We start from the raw sequence: 17,201 nt of genomic DNA, 5'->3' as shown, positions 1-17,201 counted from the left end.
AAAAAAAAATCTCTAAGTTAATTTTTGCCCTATAAATTGTACTAGAAAAATTAACATTCACTAGCTCGTTTTTGAGCTCCCGAAGGTAACTAAAAAATGAGTAATAAAAATACAAATAAAAATAAAAACCTAATTTCTTTCGTTTTCATCAATTTTCTACTCAACCAAACAGAGCATTGGAGTGAATCTTCACTAACAAAAGATGATATGTATATATATAGAAGCTTATTGGAACCCATTGTTGATGGAGGTGCTTAAAGATCTGAGGTTGAGGTCTGTGGTAGCCGACAACAAAGAGGGAGAGAGGCAGAGATGTAATGAGAGTGAGAGAGAGGCAGAGAGTGATTGAGAGAGTGAGGCGAAGGCGATCTGGGCTGAGAATGTGGTGGCCGACGGCGATGAGGGAGAGAGGCAAAGATGAGAGATGTAATGAGAGTGAGAGAGAGGCAGAGAGCTCAGAGTGTGATTGAGAGAGTGAGGCGAGGGTTTGTGCGTTTGTTTGAAAGAGTGATCTAATGCCAAAGCCAAAATGACAACGTAGCCGTATAGGAAAAAAAAAACAGTCTAGAACGGTGCCGTTTAAGGCTTGAAACAATGGACCCATGTGAACCACCTAAACCGGTCATGGTTCACAAAACCGGGCAGTCGTACTGCGGTCTGTACGGGTCACTACTATTTTTGCATGGAAAGTTCTTCATGTTAAACAGACCGCAAATATGGCCAGTTTGAGGTTTTCCCGGTCGGACTATACGGTTTGGTCCGGGTTTCAAAACCATGACAGAGAGTAGCGAAGCAACCATGCTATGGCCGAAGCACTCTCTAAGGCATGCATCAATAGGTGAGCAATAGGTTATCTTTTCCCTCATTCTTAAGAAAACCACTCTCTAAAATCCCAGAAGCAGCAACAAGTAGCTATCTAGGACCATTTCCCAGAATGCACAACCTTAATGGTATAACCCAATAATAAGGTTGTTCAAGTTAGGATTCAAGTTCCTTTTCACTTCTTGTGAGAAGATCTATCATTTTACATTTTGCTATAGCATTCTTACACTCTGTTGTATTTTTTAACTTCCTGTTGTGTTAACTGTACTAGTTATCCCGTTGACTAACCTTTTTGTTGTAACCAACCTATTTGCTATAGCTAACATTTCTGCTATAAGACATTTCCTTTTAAATTTGAAGAAAGTGTACTAATGCTTGCCAATTAATATACATATCTTTGTCAATATTTGTTGTTATCTTTGTCAATATTCATTGTCTTTACTCTTGGGATGTTGGGCTTGTGCATAAACTGGCCCTTAGCAATGTCCTGTTAGAACAGTAGGCCAGACCCAACTCTCTTACACACCATAGAACGGGCTTGAGTACAACAGAACATGCCTCAACCCTTTAACATAAAAAGTACCCGTAAGGAGTTACGTGAATTTTAGTAATATGCCCTCTATTATAATCTTAGTATTTCACATGGATTAAGGGTCCGTTTGGTTGGAGGAGTGGAAAAGTGGAAGGGTAAAAAAATTTTAATTCCCTCATTTTTGTTTGGTTGGAAGTGAAAAAGTGAGTTTGTGTAAATTTACTTATGTACTCTTGTTAAAAATGATGCCCAACTAAAATAAAAAATTGACAAAAAAAAAAAAAAAACACAAAAGAAAGCAAAAGAAAAAAAGAGAGTATGACCAACGTACACTTAGATCAAAAGAAAAGGATAATAAAAAAGAAAAAGAAAAAAAAGGAGGCAATGTTCAGGAGGAAGGAAAAAAAAAAGCGATATCCAGGAAGAAGAAAAAGAGCAGTGTACGAACAAAGTTCATGTGCAAGTGCACAAGGGCATTTTTATCCATCAAGCAACCTTATTTTCTCCTTTTAATTTTCTCTCCATTTTAGGGAAATTTTTTTTTGATGGGCACCTGGGCCCTACCGTTTATTTTCCTTCCTCCTCATCCAACTAAACACACTTTGAAAAAGTTTTATTTATCATTTTCTCTCCAAAGTTTTCCATCTACCCTATTTCACCTCCAAACAAACACATTTTAAGTGTAAGCTTAACCATGTGTTTATAAGCTCTTGGATACCCTCTCTTTGCAAGCCAATTTTCAAAGGTGAGTTCTACTCATGAGTTCTTAACACCCTCCTATATAGTTAATTTCTCCCAACTTCCTGGAAAAAGCCTCCACATCTCTTTGGGTATGTTTGTTGGGTGTATTTTATTGGGGGGGATGGAAAAAAAAGAGTGGAAAATAGGAGAGAAAATGAGTGGGAAGGGTGTTTGGTTAAGAGGAAGATGGGGAGAGAAAAGTGGTAGGGCCTAGCTGTTTCAAAATTCAATCTCTCCAAAATGGAGAGAAAAAGAGGAAGATGTGTGTCGGACAAAATTGCCCTTCTCTATCCGATAGCCAACTTTTTGTCTTTTTCTACTTTTTGCCTTTCCGATTTTTTTTTTTTCTTGGATAAAATTTCTTCTTGTTCAACATTGTTGAAGATGGGAGTTCCTTCCTCATCTTTCTGAACTGCATGCTTGATGTCTTCTTTAGACATTTCTGTTAGGCAGTTGTTCCACCATTGTAGGATTTTTCCTGTGAATCCTAAAACCATCATATTTATGACTTTTTCATGAGGGCGGCCCTCATTTAGGTAATTATTGGCTACCATTGTCGTATGCTAGATTTTGTTTAGGATTTCTTGTTCCGATAAACCATTTATGTTCCATTCATAATTGATTTGGTTGGTGGCTACTTTAAGGATCTAGCAACCCAAGGTATATATATATATATATATAGATATTTATATATATAGATATTTATATATATATATTTATATATATATATATATATATTATATATATATATATATATATATATATATATATATATATATAGATATCCTTTTAGCTTTAGTAAGGATATAATGATAAATTTATATCAACTTTATTTTTCATCCTCTCATTTTTTATCTCAACCAAACAAAAAAGTTTTTCATCTTTCCACTTTTCCACCCTCCAACCAAACACAAATGAAAGAAAACTAAATCTTTTCTATTCTCCCACTTTCCATCTTTCCAATCAAACAGACCCTTAGTCTCTTTGTCATTTACTCCATGGATTTATTTAATGGATTATCACTTTCAAACTTGCACCTAAGGACTAGGTTTTTCATAGTAAAAATATTGTCCATAACCTTATTCAGGAGAGAAATTAGAGTTACCACAATGAATATATATTTCATACCCATGATTTTAGCGTCTCATTGGGCCAGTTAGAACAAAGCCAAACTTGAACCAACTCCAACATGACACAACTCACAAGTTCACAAGCGTTGATACGAGGATTCAGAAGCTATGGGGACAAGGGAAGCAGGTAGCAATTCCTTTTGTATGAATCACAAAACATTTGACTTTATAATTAGAATAAGTAGTGTACAAATAATTATAACATGTATCGTTACAAATGAAGCATCTTTTATCATGGTAGAAATGTTCCATTTCCATAGATATTCAGTGATGAAAATGAAGCACGACCGTCAATTTATACAAAATTATTCATGATTCATCAAATACCTTTCAGCCGGCAACTTACTGCATATTTTGCTATAAAAAAATTCCTAATAAAGAGACCTTTAATTTGGCATAAACTATGAGCCATTATTCAACATAGATTATATACCAACAATTTTCTTAATACTTCGGAGCTGTTACACATAATTAAATCGATCCTAAAACCAAAAAAAAAAAAAAAAAAAACAAAACAAAAAACAAAAGAATTGACACAAAAAAAAGTCAAGCCATGAAAAAAAAAAGAAGATAAGCGATAATGAAAGAAAGTGCAAAAACAAATTTAAAAAGGCTGTGCATTGAGCCAGCCTTCATTATCAATGAAACTAATGTTAGTAAACTGCTCCAATTCGGTTGCGTTTAGTGTCTTCATCCATGGCACTCGCTTGGAAGTCTCCGCTCCAGGTCCATAGCAGCCATGCTCCACAAATGTTAACTGTTTCCTGATTATTTATTTAACAAACCCATTAAAACAAGATTAATGGATTTCCTGATGATTAATACATATATTAATTGGTTATTCGAACAATTCAGCCAAAAAAAAAAAATTCAATTAAAAGGCTATTCTAACAATTAAGACATGTAATGCCGATGGAATGAAAGCATTAGTCAATCGACTAATATTGAACAGTGCATGCCAAACGTATATAATTGTGTGTATGTTTTAGTCACAATCAAAATCGTGGTTACAAAGTGTGATTCATTTCTTATCATAGGACTGAAAAAACTTTTGAGTAGATAAATTATTATTGAAATATAACAGTGACGGTGACTAAACAAAATTTGAAAAAAAGAAAGGAGAAGAAATTTGATAGGAAAAAAAGAAAAACAGAACCAATCTGTATGGAAATTTCTAATTAAGATAATATATAGCATGTGTAAGATCATATTTTACAAGTGCTTTAAACAATTATTACGTAATATATACTTACTCAAAGCCAGCACTGCCCCATGCATTCCATCCTTCTGGCTTTACAATGTGAGTAAAATTTGAGTTGTAGAAAATCACTCTGGAATAAGCTCTCCATGGCCTTCCCAAGAAAGTTGAACCAGTGCCATGCACAATGCATTCCTTGAACACAAACCCGTTTGAATCATATGGACCGCTTCTTCCCTGTGCTGTGATGTAACCTGGATCCACAGCTTGTCCCAAAAATGATATCGAACATTTCTACACATAAAAGTAATCGGGGGTCATTCTGGGGTACACTCAAATTTTTATGGTATCATGTTTATCTAATTTTAGTTCATATATGTAGTATATATCAAATAAAATAATATTTTAATTCTTAATTAAACTATTATATAAGGTTACTATTAGATTCTCAAAAAAAAAAAAAAAAAAAAAAATAGATTTATGTGTTTGAATACAATTCAAACTCAAATTAACCTTGCTCTCATATTAATGTTTGCGAGTTGATCGAAGTGAAATTTAAAATGCCACTGCTTATTTGAAGTAAAAGATTGACTTCAAAAGACTAGAGTTTGGGATTCGGAAATGCTTCAATTAAGAGGACTTTATGAAAAATGTGCAAGTTAACAATGACAATGAAAAAAAGTCTAAAAGATTAAGTTCTTAAACGACTAATACTTTTTAAAATTTTCTAGAAATTAATAATTTTTTAAAAGTATTTTCTATAAAATTATCTTATTTTCCTATATTTTGTAAAAACCTTAATGTGTTGGAAAACAATCTACAAACTTTTTTTTTTAAGCTTGCTATGAGATAGAGTTGTTTGTTGATGAAAATCATAATAAATAAGACAAAAAAAAAAAACCTCATAAATAGATTGGCCAGCACCGAAGATAAAATCAACAGCACCCTGGATAGTGCACTTGTTAAAGTAATGTCGTCCTTGAACATCCCACAAAGTGTCTTGCAATCCATAAAACCCACATCGATAGAATACAGACTTATCACCGTTGATCATGGCTGCCACCGCAGCTTGTCTAGGGTTTTTAGGGTTATTCCAATCTGGATTGTTGTATGTATTCTGTTTATTGATAATCATACAAAGCCAAAATGTTATGTAAAGATACGCCGGATCAAATTTACACTATAATTTAGCTGTTTAAACTTTCAATATAATTGCTGAATAAAAATAAGATGAACAAGTAATTTTTTTATTTTAAAAAAAAAATCCTACAATGCATGGTACTATAAAACAAGTAAAAAAGTAATAGTTTATAACCTAATATATTTACTAAACTTATCAAATTTGTAAATATTAACAAAAATATTTGATACTTTAACCTATCGTTAGTCAACAATCATTTAGGCACTAAAAATAAGTAGTTAGAAATGAACAAAAATACAAAGTTAAGTATGTTTATTTAAATTGCAAATCATAAAGTGTTAGGAGTAAAACCCTTATGTATTTTTCATTTATTATTACAAATAATTTTTAGAATAGCCATAGGTTCATTATATTTATGAATATTAAATCAATTTAAATGATTGGCATATACCATTTATCACTAATTAATTTGTGACTCTATTAGGTGCACAAAAAAAAAATTATGACTATTTAAATGAATATGAATAACCCAATACTTTCTTATACCTGTAAAAAAAATTTCTTATAACATTATATACTTTAAGAAGTTAATTTTAATTTAAAGATACAATATTAATTGAAATTGAGATTTAGTGTTATAAGCGAGAAGAAGAAGAAGAAGATGTATTTTTTTTTATAAAAAAATCTGTATAATTGAAGGTCTCATTTTGTTTTAAATATATAATGACTAGTGGTAGTGAGTTTTAATCTTTATCTTTTATTTAATTATTAGTAGGTGATGTGGAAGTACTGGATGTAAACCAAACCTCTTTATATATATATTTACAATTTTTTTATAAAAAATTTATACACATGTATTTTTTTTTTTAATGAATTTTGGCCTACCGGCCTTATTGTGAATCCGACAATGCCTATAATCTAATCTCATCTCCACCAAGGTTTCAATAACTGTTGGGCATCCTTACCGAGTTTATTTAATTCAAGAGGTTTTAACTCAAGATGTTAATCAAATCTTATACAAGGGAGTAACCTTTTTCCACTGATCGAGTAATCTTTACAGGGTTTAATTTTCAGAAATAATAAAGACATACTCTCCACTTTTTAAAGCATGTTTGCATCTAATCCCATGAAAAATTATGTTAATAAGTAAAAGAAAACAAAAAAGTTGTTTTAAAAAAATTAGTCTAAACCTATGGACTAGTCAATGTCTGTATAACTTATCAAAATCGCTTTATATATGATCAAAGAATAGTGATATCTTACCCTGAAGCTTATGCTTTTTGCCACGATATGATCTGCTTGAGATGTAAAAGTAGGGCTTTGGGCAAGGTTATCATGATCTCCCCATTCGACCAATGTCTTTTTCTTTGCCACTCCTTTTAGGATGATATATGGCTTATCATATGGGATTAAGAGCTTCTCTCTACATGCACAACAATTTATTTTTATTCATATATATATATATATATATATATACACACACATACACATGCACTTATTCATCAAAATCACATATAATAGATTTTAATAATAATAATAAAGCATATATAGAGTGCAAATAAACACGATTATCACCACACACAAAAATTTACCTATAGGTGCCGGCTTTGATCCTAATACAAGTCCAATACTTGTTATTGGAAGGAACAGCATCTATAGCCGATTGAATGGTGGAGAAATTGGCATTGCCAGATTGATCAACGGTGAATGTTTGATATGGGAGCTTCTTATTGCCGACTTGTTTATAAAATTGAGCATTTGCTAGGCCTAGGATGAGAGCAATACATGCACAAAAATACCATCGAAGAAAAGCCATTCGATCTAAGAAGTGTGGAAATATGAAAAAGAAAAACAAAAGTCGCACAAAAAGAAAGATCACGAGAGAGAGGAAGTACGCATGATAATGATACTAGGGTTTTAACTTTTAACTTTTTAAGATCCATATATGCTGAATTTTGCATTTAAGGCAAGAACGGATTTTAGAGGGTAAGCGGGAAAGTCAGAACTCTGTATATGGAAGAATGTCAATTAATTGGTTCTTTAAAATCATACCAGAGATTTTGTTCCTTGTTTTAGCTACGTCTTTTTTTAGAAGGTTTTTTTTTTCTTTTTTTTTTTTAAAATTTAAATTATTATGTTCTTTTTCAAGTTTTAGATTCTCTTCATCTCCCTCTCCTTCAAACATCCCCCCCAAAATTACACAAAAAGAAAAAAAAATCTGATCATTAATTGCTTAAAATAATCTTGTCATAGTATGCACAATAATTACAGGTAAGATACATAGCTGAGTTGTTAAAACTGTTCACAAAAGAGAAAAAAAAAAAAAAAAAGCAAAAATTGATAAACGGTGCTTTGAACAAATGAAAAATATAAAGAAAAAATCACTGAAAAAAGATTTTAACAAGTTGTCAAAATTCATCCCCCTTCCCCTATATATGTGTGTGTGTTTCTCAAAAAAAAAAAGTTGTCAAAATTGATTAGTGTAGGTGAGGCGTAAACTTATGTAATCCACATATGCATGTACATACGAATTGTACTGTGAGATAAGTGGTTCTCTCTTAATCAGGAATTTGGAGGATTGTTGAAGTGGTCCTTCCAACCAATGAAATGATGCCACTTATACAAATTAATGTGTGGGTCAGCTTCTTAATTGATACAAAAAATAAAAAATACCACATGATGTTACATTTGCATAAATGATAGCGTTTTATTAGTTAGGAGGATCACTTCAATAGCCCTCCAGTAAACCTAATAATTTTTCCAGAATTAGACCTATAATTTTATTAGTGACACGTCTTCACAAAAAACTAAAATTAAAAACAACAAAAAAAGCTTAGTGAAGTTAAATTTTTTACAACAATTTTTATAATATGTTATTATATTATGATTAATATATAATTGTGAGAGCCTGTTTTCAGACAGTATCCAGGCCCAAGCTTAAACAAGGACCCCGGACCCTCTAGTTGTAGTTTGAAGGGACTGGGCTTGGTCTACCGCAGCTAAATGGGCCGTTTACAGACTAAGTGATGCACATGGCAAGACTCCTGCAATACACATACACTAGCAAGCGAGAATATATGTATTGATCAATAAGAAAACAGCAAAGGCAGACAAAAGTAATAAAGAAAAACACAAGATAATTGTTCGGGATCCTCAAGTCAGTAAGAAATATTTCATTAGTTTTCTTAATTGTGGATTACAATGAGCCCACTAAGACGTAATACAAGGTCCAAATAAGCTCAAAAATTACAGACTTAGATAACTCTCTGAGTCTCTAAGACTTGCAAAGTTTGAATCCTTTTGAATCCGAGCATGTGCTGTAGTGGCTGTTTCTGGGATACTTGGAGCTATTTCCCTGTTTTCTTTGAGTTTTACAGAGCCTTTTCTTAATGATTCTATGTGATTTCCTTCTTGCTGAATGCCCTTCAACGTTGGCTGCTTCTTCCTTTTATAGTGTCACTTTAGGGTTCTGAGGTACCATTGATTCTTCCCCCTTGGCTCCTTGGGTACCAGAGCCTCTGTTTGTCCCAATCCTTCTGACGACTGATTCTTTCCTTGCTTCTCATACCTCTCTTCCTTTGGTGTTTTTTCCTTCACTTGCTGACCTTCCATTTTGAGGTGCCTTTTGGGGAGCTGACCTTTAACTTTGCTCCCTCCAAGTTTTCTCTGTCTTCTCTTTTCAAGCTTAGCCCCCTTTTGGACGCCCCTCTCCTTTTGTCATTTTTTCCTAGGAAGCAAAGTCTTCCTCTGCCAAATCGAAGGTTCCCCTGGCTATTTCTTTCTTTTACTCTGGGCTCCCCAAGGTGCCAGCCTCTCGCTCTTGAGTCGTTGCTCTCCACGGCCTCTAGCTTTGTGCTGCATCGCTGAGTGCTCGAGAAGGACCCCTCTGCCTTTCATTCCTGGTGCCTTTTAATCCTCATTTGAGCTGTCTTAATCCTATCTTGGCCGTGCTGCACGCCCAGAGGTCCCAGGTAGTCCCCGGTATCCCGGCCTAGCCCCTTTTCTTCTGGCCTTTTTTTTTTTTTATTTTGGCTGGCTGAATTCTTTTCTTTCTCCTTTTTTTATTTTTTTTTTTTTTATGGACTCCTTGCCTCTTCATGGACCTGGGCCTTAGGTCCATCATCCTTCTTTCTTTTGTAGGCCCAATCTTTTTTTTTCCTCAATTTTTTTTATTTCCCACGGATTGGCCCAATGTGCCATTTCTTTGGGTCTTTTATAATGATTTCTTTTTTTAGACCTCAACATTTAGCCCCCCGAGCTCGTGGGTTGCCTGTAGCCCACGTGTGAGTAATGTGGAGTTTGAGTTCCTATAGAGCTTCCTTCTTCGTTATTTCGACCATCCTCAGGTTCCCTTCTTTCTTCTTTTAGGGTCCTGACTTCCTGCTGACTTTGAGTATCCTGGTCTTCTTTGCACATTGAAACTCTCTCCCTCTTCATATAGGACGTGGCAGTTAACCTCTCTCTCTTTTTTCTTTTTTTTTAAGAGTGGGAAAAGAAAAGAAAAAAAAACTTCCTCCCCTCACTTTCCTCGTTTCCTGTAACTTCCATTAATAACTGCCAATAACTTTCTTCCTTGAAATTAAATTTGGCAACTGGCACGTCTTTCCATACATTGTCTTCCCTAACTACTTTTGGTGTCATTATTGCGATTGCTTTATTAAATTTTTTTTTTGAGCTTTTCATTCTCAAGCTTATCTCTTTCTTCTTAGTTAAATTTTGTCTTCCTACCCTTTTTTTTTTTATATCCCTGTGCTCTCCATTCCTCGACCTCTCTATTTCCAGCATGCCCGCCGTTTCGATGGCTTCCTCTTCCTCACGAAAAAGGAGGAAGCGTACTCCCAACCCTTCTGAAGGCGAGGGCTCCTTTAGCTTTGCGCAAGACGAATCACAGGGAGTTACAGAGTGTCCTGCCGTCCCTTTACGGGACCCTTCGTACACTCCTAGCCTGTTCTTTCCTGGGGCGTCTCATGGTGAGGCCCTTCCATCTTCTCATGCCTGGGTATTCTCTAGTGAGGCCAGTTTTGTCAGTTCCACTCAGGTAGCAGACCCAAGAGAGATTTTAGATCTCCAGATTAGGCAGGGAGTTCGCGAGGCAGCCCCTATTTTCTTCGATTTTGTTCCTGGGAGGATCTCTAGTTGGTCCATTTGGGTGGACAAAGAACTCTCTGATGAGGAGTTCGTGGGTTGTTTGAAGCGCGCCGGGATCTTGAAGGCAATGGTAATTTCTAGGAATCTTGAAGGTTTCATAGACGCTAAGGGTCTCAGGCACTTAGTACGCCGTTGGTGCCCTTCCCTTCATACCTTCTTCTTTTCTGTTGGTGAGCTTACGATCACCTTGGAGGATGTGGTCAACAACTTCCTCCTTCCAGTGTTTGGGGATGAGAATCCTTTTACCATCAATCTTTTTGAAGAGGATCTCGAGGTGGAAGATGGGTTATATGCCCATTTTGGTGGGCGTGGTGCTTCTCCTGGCGGGAAACCAACTAGAATGGGCAGATGGGTTATGAATCTTTCACGGGAGAAAGACAAGGAGATCAGGCGAGCTGGGTTCCTAGCACTCTGGCTCAGCAAAATCCTGTTTAGTGAGTTCCCCAGGTATGGGGTTAAATCCGTTCTCTTCCCTTTGGCGATCAGGATGGCTCGGGGTGCTCGGTATCCTCTAGCCCCCATGTTTTTGGGCCATGTTTACACTCAACTGGATCTGCTTCATGGAGATGAAGTTAAAGGTGACTCTTGCTATGTGATCACCTCGTCCCTCCACTATGCCATCCTCTAGGTATTTATGTGGGACCGTTCTTCGGTTACTTTAGCAAAGTGTAGGAATTTGAAATTTGTAAAAGACAAGTTCGAGGGATCCCCTGATGCAGTTAAAGGTTTATGTGGTAGTTCTACTGATAACCACCCCATTGTCTTTCGTTGGGCTAGTTTGAAAGGTGGTGGTCTTAATCTGGTCGAATTATTTGATCAGGCAGGGCACTTAAAGTGGCGATCTTCCCGGGAGTATAGCCACGGGTTTGTTAGTGACTCTGTATTAGTTTCCTTTCTTAATTCTCCAGGGAACACTTTTGGCTTACGTCCTGGTGATGAGAGCAACCTAGCCTACTTGGCCTGTGTTAGTCCTTCATGGCTTCCAGTGTCCTTCATGGCTTCCAGTGCCCTCTTCAAGTGGCCTTATTTGATCAGGATATCCCTCAAGTGTTTAAGGATGTAGTACCTTCCCTCCCTTCTCTGGACCCGTTCCTGAGACCTCAGGCCTTCTCCTATTGGTCACGTAAGAGTCCTCAGTTTGTGGTGCCCAACTCTCAGAGGGGAGTCTTTGCCTCTAGTGGTTTTGCTGGATATTGGAGAAGAGTACACGAGTCCTTTGTTGACTATGTGGGTTCTGGCAAAATTGGGAGAGTTCCTAGCCCTGCTATTCTTTCTGCTCCAACATCCAATAGGCGCTTGTACCTCCCTACTGCTGGTATTGTGTCTACTTCCGTAAGTAGCAAGACAGGGTTCACGGAGTGGCATGCTTCCAGGGGTGGTTGGGTGTGCTATGCTCAGGATTTTCCGGAAGAGTGGCCAGGACATGACCTCATTGTTGGTGCTTCCTTCGGAGTGCCGATTAAAAGAGGGGCAGTAGAGGCAATTAGGGCTGCTACTCCCATAGGTAAGGGTAAAGAGAAAAGGATTAAGCAGGAGAAGGCCAAATAGGCTGAACTTGAAGAAGGTGTTGAGATGGGCCATGAAACCAAGAAAAGAAAAAATGCAAGGTCCCAGAAGCAGCTGGTAATTTTTGAGGAACCCGAGAGAATGAGTTCCCTTGCAGTGGGAAAAGAAGTTGGGCATTCTTTAGCCCCCAAGTCTCAAGTGAAGACTAAGGTAGAGTCCTCTCTCTCTCAGGTTCCTGTGAGTTCTTTAGCCCAAGGTTCTTTGGGATCCTTTGATCTTGTAGCCTAATCTCCTCTGGGACCCTCTGGGCGTACCCGTAGTAAACAAACGACCATTGGAGGTTCTGTACAAAGAGAGAGAAGGGCAAGGCCTCTTTCCTTCTTCTCTCTTTTATTTATTTTTTTATGGTAGTTTGTCATCGTCGTTGCAGTGCCTTTCTTTCTCTTTTAACTGATGCATGACCATTTTCGTCCTTGCAGTTTGTAGATGCTCATTTTTTTACGAGCCCAGCAGGAAAGTAGGCCCAAATTCATGGGCAAAAAAAAGTAGTATGGAGTGCCATTAAGCTAAGTGGCAGGAATAACGGATAGTGGGTCTAAAGAGCAAATAAATGGATCTTGAGGAAGTAAGTGGGCCTAAAAAGGCCCGAAAGAAAGTAACAACAAACCCATGGGCTATATGGATGTGGAAAAGTGAGAATGGGCCACGGCTGCTACAGTAGGCCTAAAGTAGTGCAAATAAAGAAAGTAAGGGGCTATGGAAAACCCATGAGCCCCAAGGGAAAGGTGAGAAATACTTGGGCCGAGGAAGCCCAAGAAGTTAGTAAAAACCCATGAGAAACACTTAAATTGAAAAAAAGGGTCAAGGATGCCCAAGAGAATAAGTGGGCCAAGGACGCCCAAATGAAAGTAGGCGGGACAATGGGAGCCTGCGAGTTGCAAAGGGCCCAGTGAGATCATTGGGCCTTCGGAGAAAGAATAAATAGAAAAGGTCTAAAGTGGCCTAGCAGGCTTGGGTCAGGTAGACCTCATGGCAGGCACAACAAAACTGCGTGGCAGGAAGCAAGTAACAGGAGCTGGGAATAAAGACATGAAACGGCCCACAACCAGGCAAGGCCTAGCCCTTAGATAATGCAGGCCATAAATGAGGAGTCGGGCGAAACAACTTATGCTGAAAGAAGCCAAAAACAAGCAGCAAACTGGGTAGTTTAACGTTCAGACCGCGGTAGACAGATGAGTAACGGGCAGAATTTTGAACAAGCATGAAGGCAAGGCATGTGCAAGGTCCAGGCACCATCAGCCTGTACCCAGCCAATACAGGAAATGGTGAGGTCACGGGTCGGAGGTAAAGGGGGTATGGTCTAGAGGTGGGGAGGGGGAAAAACCCATTTTCATGTTTCCTGCTCAAGCCCTTTTGGAAGTACTGTCCTGCTAGGATGACATACAACCCAAAAGAGGTAAAGTTGGGTGGGAACCACCAGGTGCATGCCGAGAGAGGTAGTGGGAAGGAGAGTATTCACATCATGGCAGGTAAGAATGCCACAAGGAGCAAGCAAAACAAAAAAGCCTTCTCTGACTGAGGCGGAGGGGCGCTGGCTGGGTGACTAACCAGTCAGTGACGGTCGGCAAAGGAACCCATACCAGACAAAAATGGTTAAGGGCTAAAATGGTAAAAAGCCAAGCATAGCTGGCCCTATATAAGGAGCCCTACTGTGCACGGCTAGGGGAGGAGAAAAAGAGGGGGGGACGGCAAAACCTCTGTGAGATAGTGGCTAGAATAAAAAAAATAGGGGAACAAGAAAACAAAGGGAAAAAGGAGAGAAAGAATAGAAAAGAGAGTAAAAAAAAGGAACAAACGAAAAAGAAAGGATTAAAGAAACAGAGAAAAATAAGTAAGAAATAAACAGATGGAATAGAGTGATTGACATGCACTAAATGGGTTAATCTCCCTCTCCCCTTCCAACCCATGCTCTCTGGTAACAAAAGGAAGAAACTTCATTCAACCCAAGTCACTTAGGCCTGTTCCTTCAAAGCAGCTAATTTCCTCCTCAGAGAGATTAGTCGCGTTGAAGGAGTGGTTTCCCTTCCTGACACAAACTCCGTGGAACGGCTTAACGCGGCAGGCTGACATTTGTTTCTTTAATACGCTCCTTATTCTCCATCTAATACTCATTATTTTGTTACCATCGTGTAAAACGGGCACCCTTCATTAAGGCCCACTAACTATTTTGCCTAAATTCTTATTGTTATCTTTATTATATCTGCTTGCTATAGTTAACGTGATAGTTTTGCTTGTCGTAAGCGTACGATCAAGACCTGACTAACAAGGGCATTGTTTGTGCATAAGCCGGACTAGCAAGGTTTGCTCTTGGACCGGTCCCAACTCCTCGATTCAGAAAACCTTGGGCCTAGTGTAGCAATAGGGGGCCTAGCCTAACACTTGCAAAAAAAAGGTCTACACACAGTTCAAGTGCAAGTCAGACCCCAAGAAAGGCAAGAGTCAATCGTCTGGTGATGACGTGGTGTGCCCCTCTTCGTGCCTTTCTCTGTTTGTTTCTTCCCCTTTCTGTGTTTTTTTTGTACTGTATTCTTAAACAGGTGGAAGTATCCCCTCTTGCAGCAAGCAGGACTTTGGAAGAAGTAGTGGTTACTGCTTCTTCTGCTAGTTTTCTAGGCGTGGAAGAGGAGGCCCTTGGTGGTGGTGTAACTGAGGAAACCGGGCAACCAATGCAAGATGTTCCATCTATTCCATATACTGCTCCTCTAGCTACTCAGGATCTTGAAGCCCCTCAGCCCCTTGCTTCCTAAGACCCCCAGCCTAGGCAGACTTCTAGTCCTGCCAAAACTGTGTTGCTTGATCCTACGTTGAGTAAAGAAACCTCAGGGGGTGCGTCTCCATCCATTCAAACAGGTAAGCCCCCACTCTTCTTTTATAAAATGCTTGACCTTGTCTATGTATAATTTTTATTTTTTTTTAGACTTCCCTTCTTCTCTTCTCTTTGTTAGGTCAAACCAGTGCTCGATCTGCCCCTGAGGCTGCTCCTTCTTTGGAATCAGAAGGTTCTAAGGTGCGTGTTGATCTCCCTTTACTGTGCTACCTTCTCCTTTCTCCTTTTGTACTCTTCCCTTGCCTCTTCCTCCTATGGTGAAGCCCCCAGCATCCTTTCCTTCTTTTAGCCATTTTGCTAAGGTTTCCTTACCCTTTCTTCAACGTGCTGCGTGTTCTTTCACAAAGTCCTCCAAGGAATCAGAAGAGCAAGATGAGGAAATTCCACCATAGGAAACCGATACAGGTGCTCTCCTTTCTTTTTTTTTTTTTCTTTTTTTTATGCCTCTTTCTTTCTTGGCTCCATTCTCCCTGTTGAATTATGCCTGTTCTTGCAGGTGTTGACACAGGTGTTAGAGATCCTCAATTCATGGTTCCTGAGGAGGCTATGAGATTTGCTTAGATTGCTGACTCTCAGGCAAGGACCCCTCAAACTATTCAGAAGATTAAGAGTTCTCTAACACCCATAAGTGGAGATGTATCGATAGGGGAAGCTTTAGAAGCTGTTGTTTCAGATTCTGCCTTGGGCTTCTTGCCTTCCTAGCCCGTTTTGATCTTCTGGAGTTTAACAACCTTCCTGCAAGCCATCTTCATCGTTTTAGGCCTTCCTATGGCAACTTCTTGCATTTCTCTGTGCCTGTGGAGGGTCTGCCGTTGCTGGAGGGGCTGCTCAAAGTCCATGGAGACTTCACCAGTGGCTTTAGGGGAGGTATGTTTCTGGATAACATCCTGATGGAGCTGCTGTATGCTGTGCTAATCTCCCTGAGGAATTCCTCCCTTGACTCCTTATCTGAAGAGAAGCTCTTGGAATGGAGGGGAGTGGTGCAGGATCTTTTAGAGGCAAAATTCAACATGTCCTTCCTGCTGAAGCATTTGCATCTACTGGCCCATATGCTATTCCAAAGGCGGGTTTCCATGAGTATAGATGCTAAGATTGCTGCTGCTAAGGAGGCTCTATCTCGTGCCCACAAGGTCCTGCAAGACTTGAAGGCTAAAAGGCAAAGGGTTCTATCTCCTTCAGTTGTCCCTGCCATTTTTCCAGAAAGTTCTTTGCTGACCGGCCTCCTTCCTTAGCCCCTTCCTCTTTTTTAGCTGGTTTAGATATGTTTTTTTTTTCAAACAATTTGGGCTGTATAAGTTTTACCTTTCTTGAACACTGTTTCTGGCTTTTCTTCCCATTTTCTGTAATATGGATCTGCATTTTTATTGTCTTCTTCTTTCCCTTTTTTGTTTAGGATTGCTTCTGCTTCTTAATAGCATATGGATCTGTTTCTTTTTTTTCTTTTTTTTTTTTCATGTACATTGTTTTGCTGTTTCTTTTTATTTTTTTTATTTTATAGATATATCGAGTCCTGGACCATGGTCCCAGCAAGTCTTACCGTAGGGCCTGGACCAGGTACCCTGGTGATTACTTTACTACTCAGGTGTTAAATTGGGTACCTTGGGTCCCCCCCCCCCCCTTTTTCTTTGAGAAAGTCCCAAATCATGAACCAGGCAGGTTTTCTTTTGCCAAGTACTGGGCTAGGTATCCCGGGTACTTGTTATTTTTTTTTGGTACTCACGGTCCTAGGCCATGTACTTTTGGACTAACTGTGATGTGGGTCTTGGACCGTATTCCAAAGTTTTTGCATCAGTCCAGGTATCCTCCTCAAGTCTACCCATGTTTGGATTTTTACAGTATTTAGTTTGACTATAATTTAAAGGAAGAGGCTTCATTGAATCAAAACGTAATTGCCAATCTTGAAGAACACAGAAGAATTGTCAAAACAGTAAGAAACCTAGAGTGTTTTTTTTTTTTTTTTTTTTTTCTATCATGGGTTTCTGCATAATGCTACTTAAACAAAATTCATGACAAAAAAAAAGAAGAGGAAAGATGAAAATACTTGGCCGACTGGAGAAAAGGAAAAGAGGTCCCGACGTACTGAAAGCTTTGTTTTC

General features: G+C 38.4%; 1 protein-coding gene across 1 annotated transcript; it reads right to left on the bottom strand.

Annotated features, from left to right (window-relative positions):
- Window positions 1-3,829: 3,829 nt before the first annotated feature.
- Window positions 3,830-7,380, bottom strand: LOC142625118 (putative pectinesterase 29). Its single transcript, XM_075798820.1, has 5 exons — window positions 7,157-7,380; window positions 6,828-6,987; window positions 5,325-5,540; window positions 4,479-4,717; window positions 3,830-3,989 (listed from the first exon to the last, which is right to left on the bottom strand). The coding sequence occupies exons 1-5, from the start codon at window positions 7,378-7,380 to the stop codon at window positions 3,830-3,832; spliced, it is 999 nt and encodes a 332-aa protein (XP_075654935.1).
- Between the last annotated feature and the right edge of the window lie 9,821 nt (window positions 7,381-17,201).

This window comes from Castanea sativa, chromosome 2 (genome assembly GCF_040712315.1).
Source record: "Castanea sativa cultivar Marrone di Chiusa Pesio chromosome 2, ASM4071231v1".
In the NCBI taxonomy this organism is placed as follows: Eukaryota; Viridiplantae; Streptophyta; class Magnoliopsida; order Fagales; family Fagaceae; genus Castanea; species Castanea sativa.
The sequence above is the reverse complement of the archived record's forward strand: the minus strand, read 5'-3'. Positions and strand labels throughout refer to the sequence as shown.

What these genes read in the sequence shown, in the direction of transcription:
- LOC142625118 (XM_075798820.1), bottom strand. Translation starts at nt 7,380, where the DNA reads ATGGCTTTTCTTCGATGGTATTTTTGTGCATGTATTGCTCTCATCCTA. An exon ending in CAAAAAGCATAAGCTTCAGG is followed by an intron (nt 5,541 to 6,827) that starts GTAAGATATCAC and finishes ATCAATAAACAG; the next exon opens with AATACATACAACAATCCAGA. An exon ending in CTGGCCAATCTATTTATGAG is followed by an intron (nt 4,718 to 5,324) that starts GTTTTTTTTTTT and finishes TTTTATGTGTAG; the next exon opens with AAATGTTCGATATCATTTTT.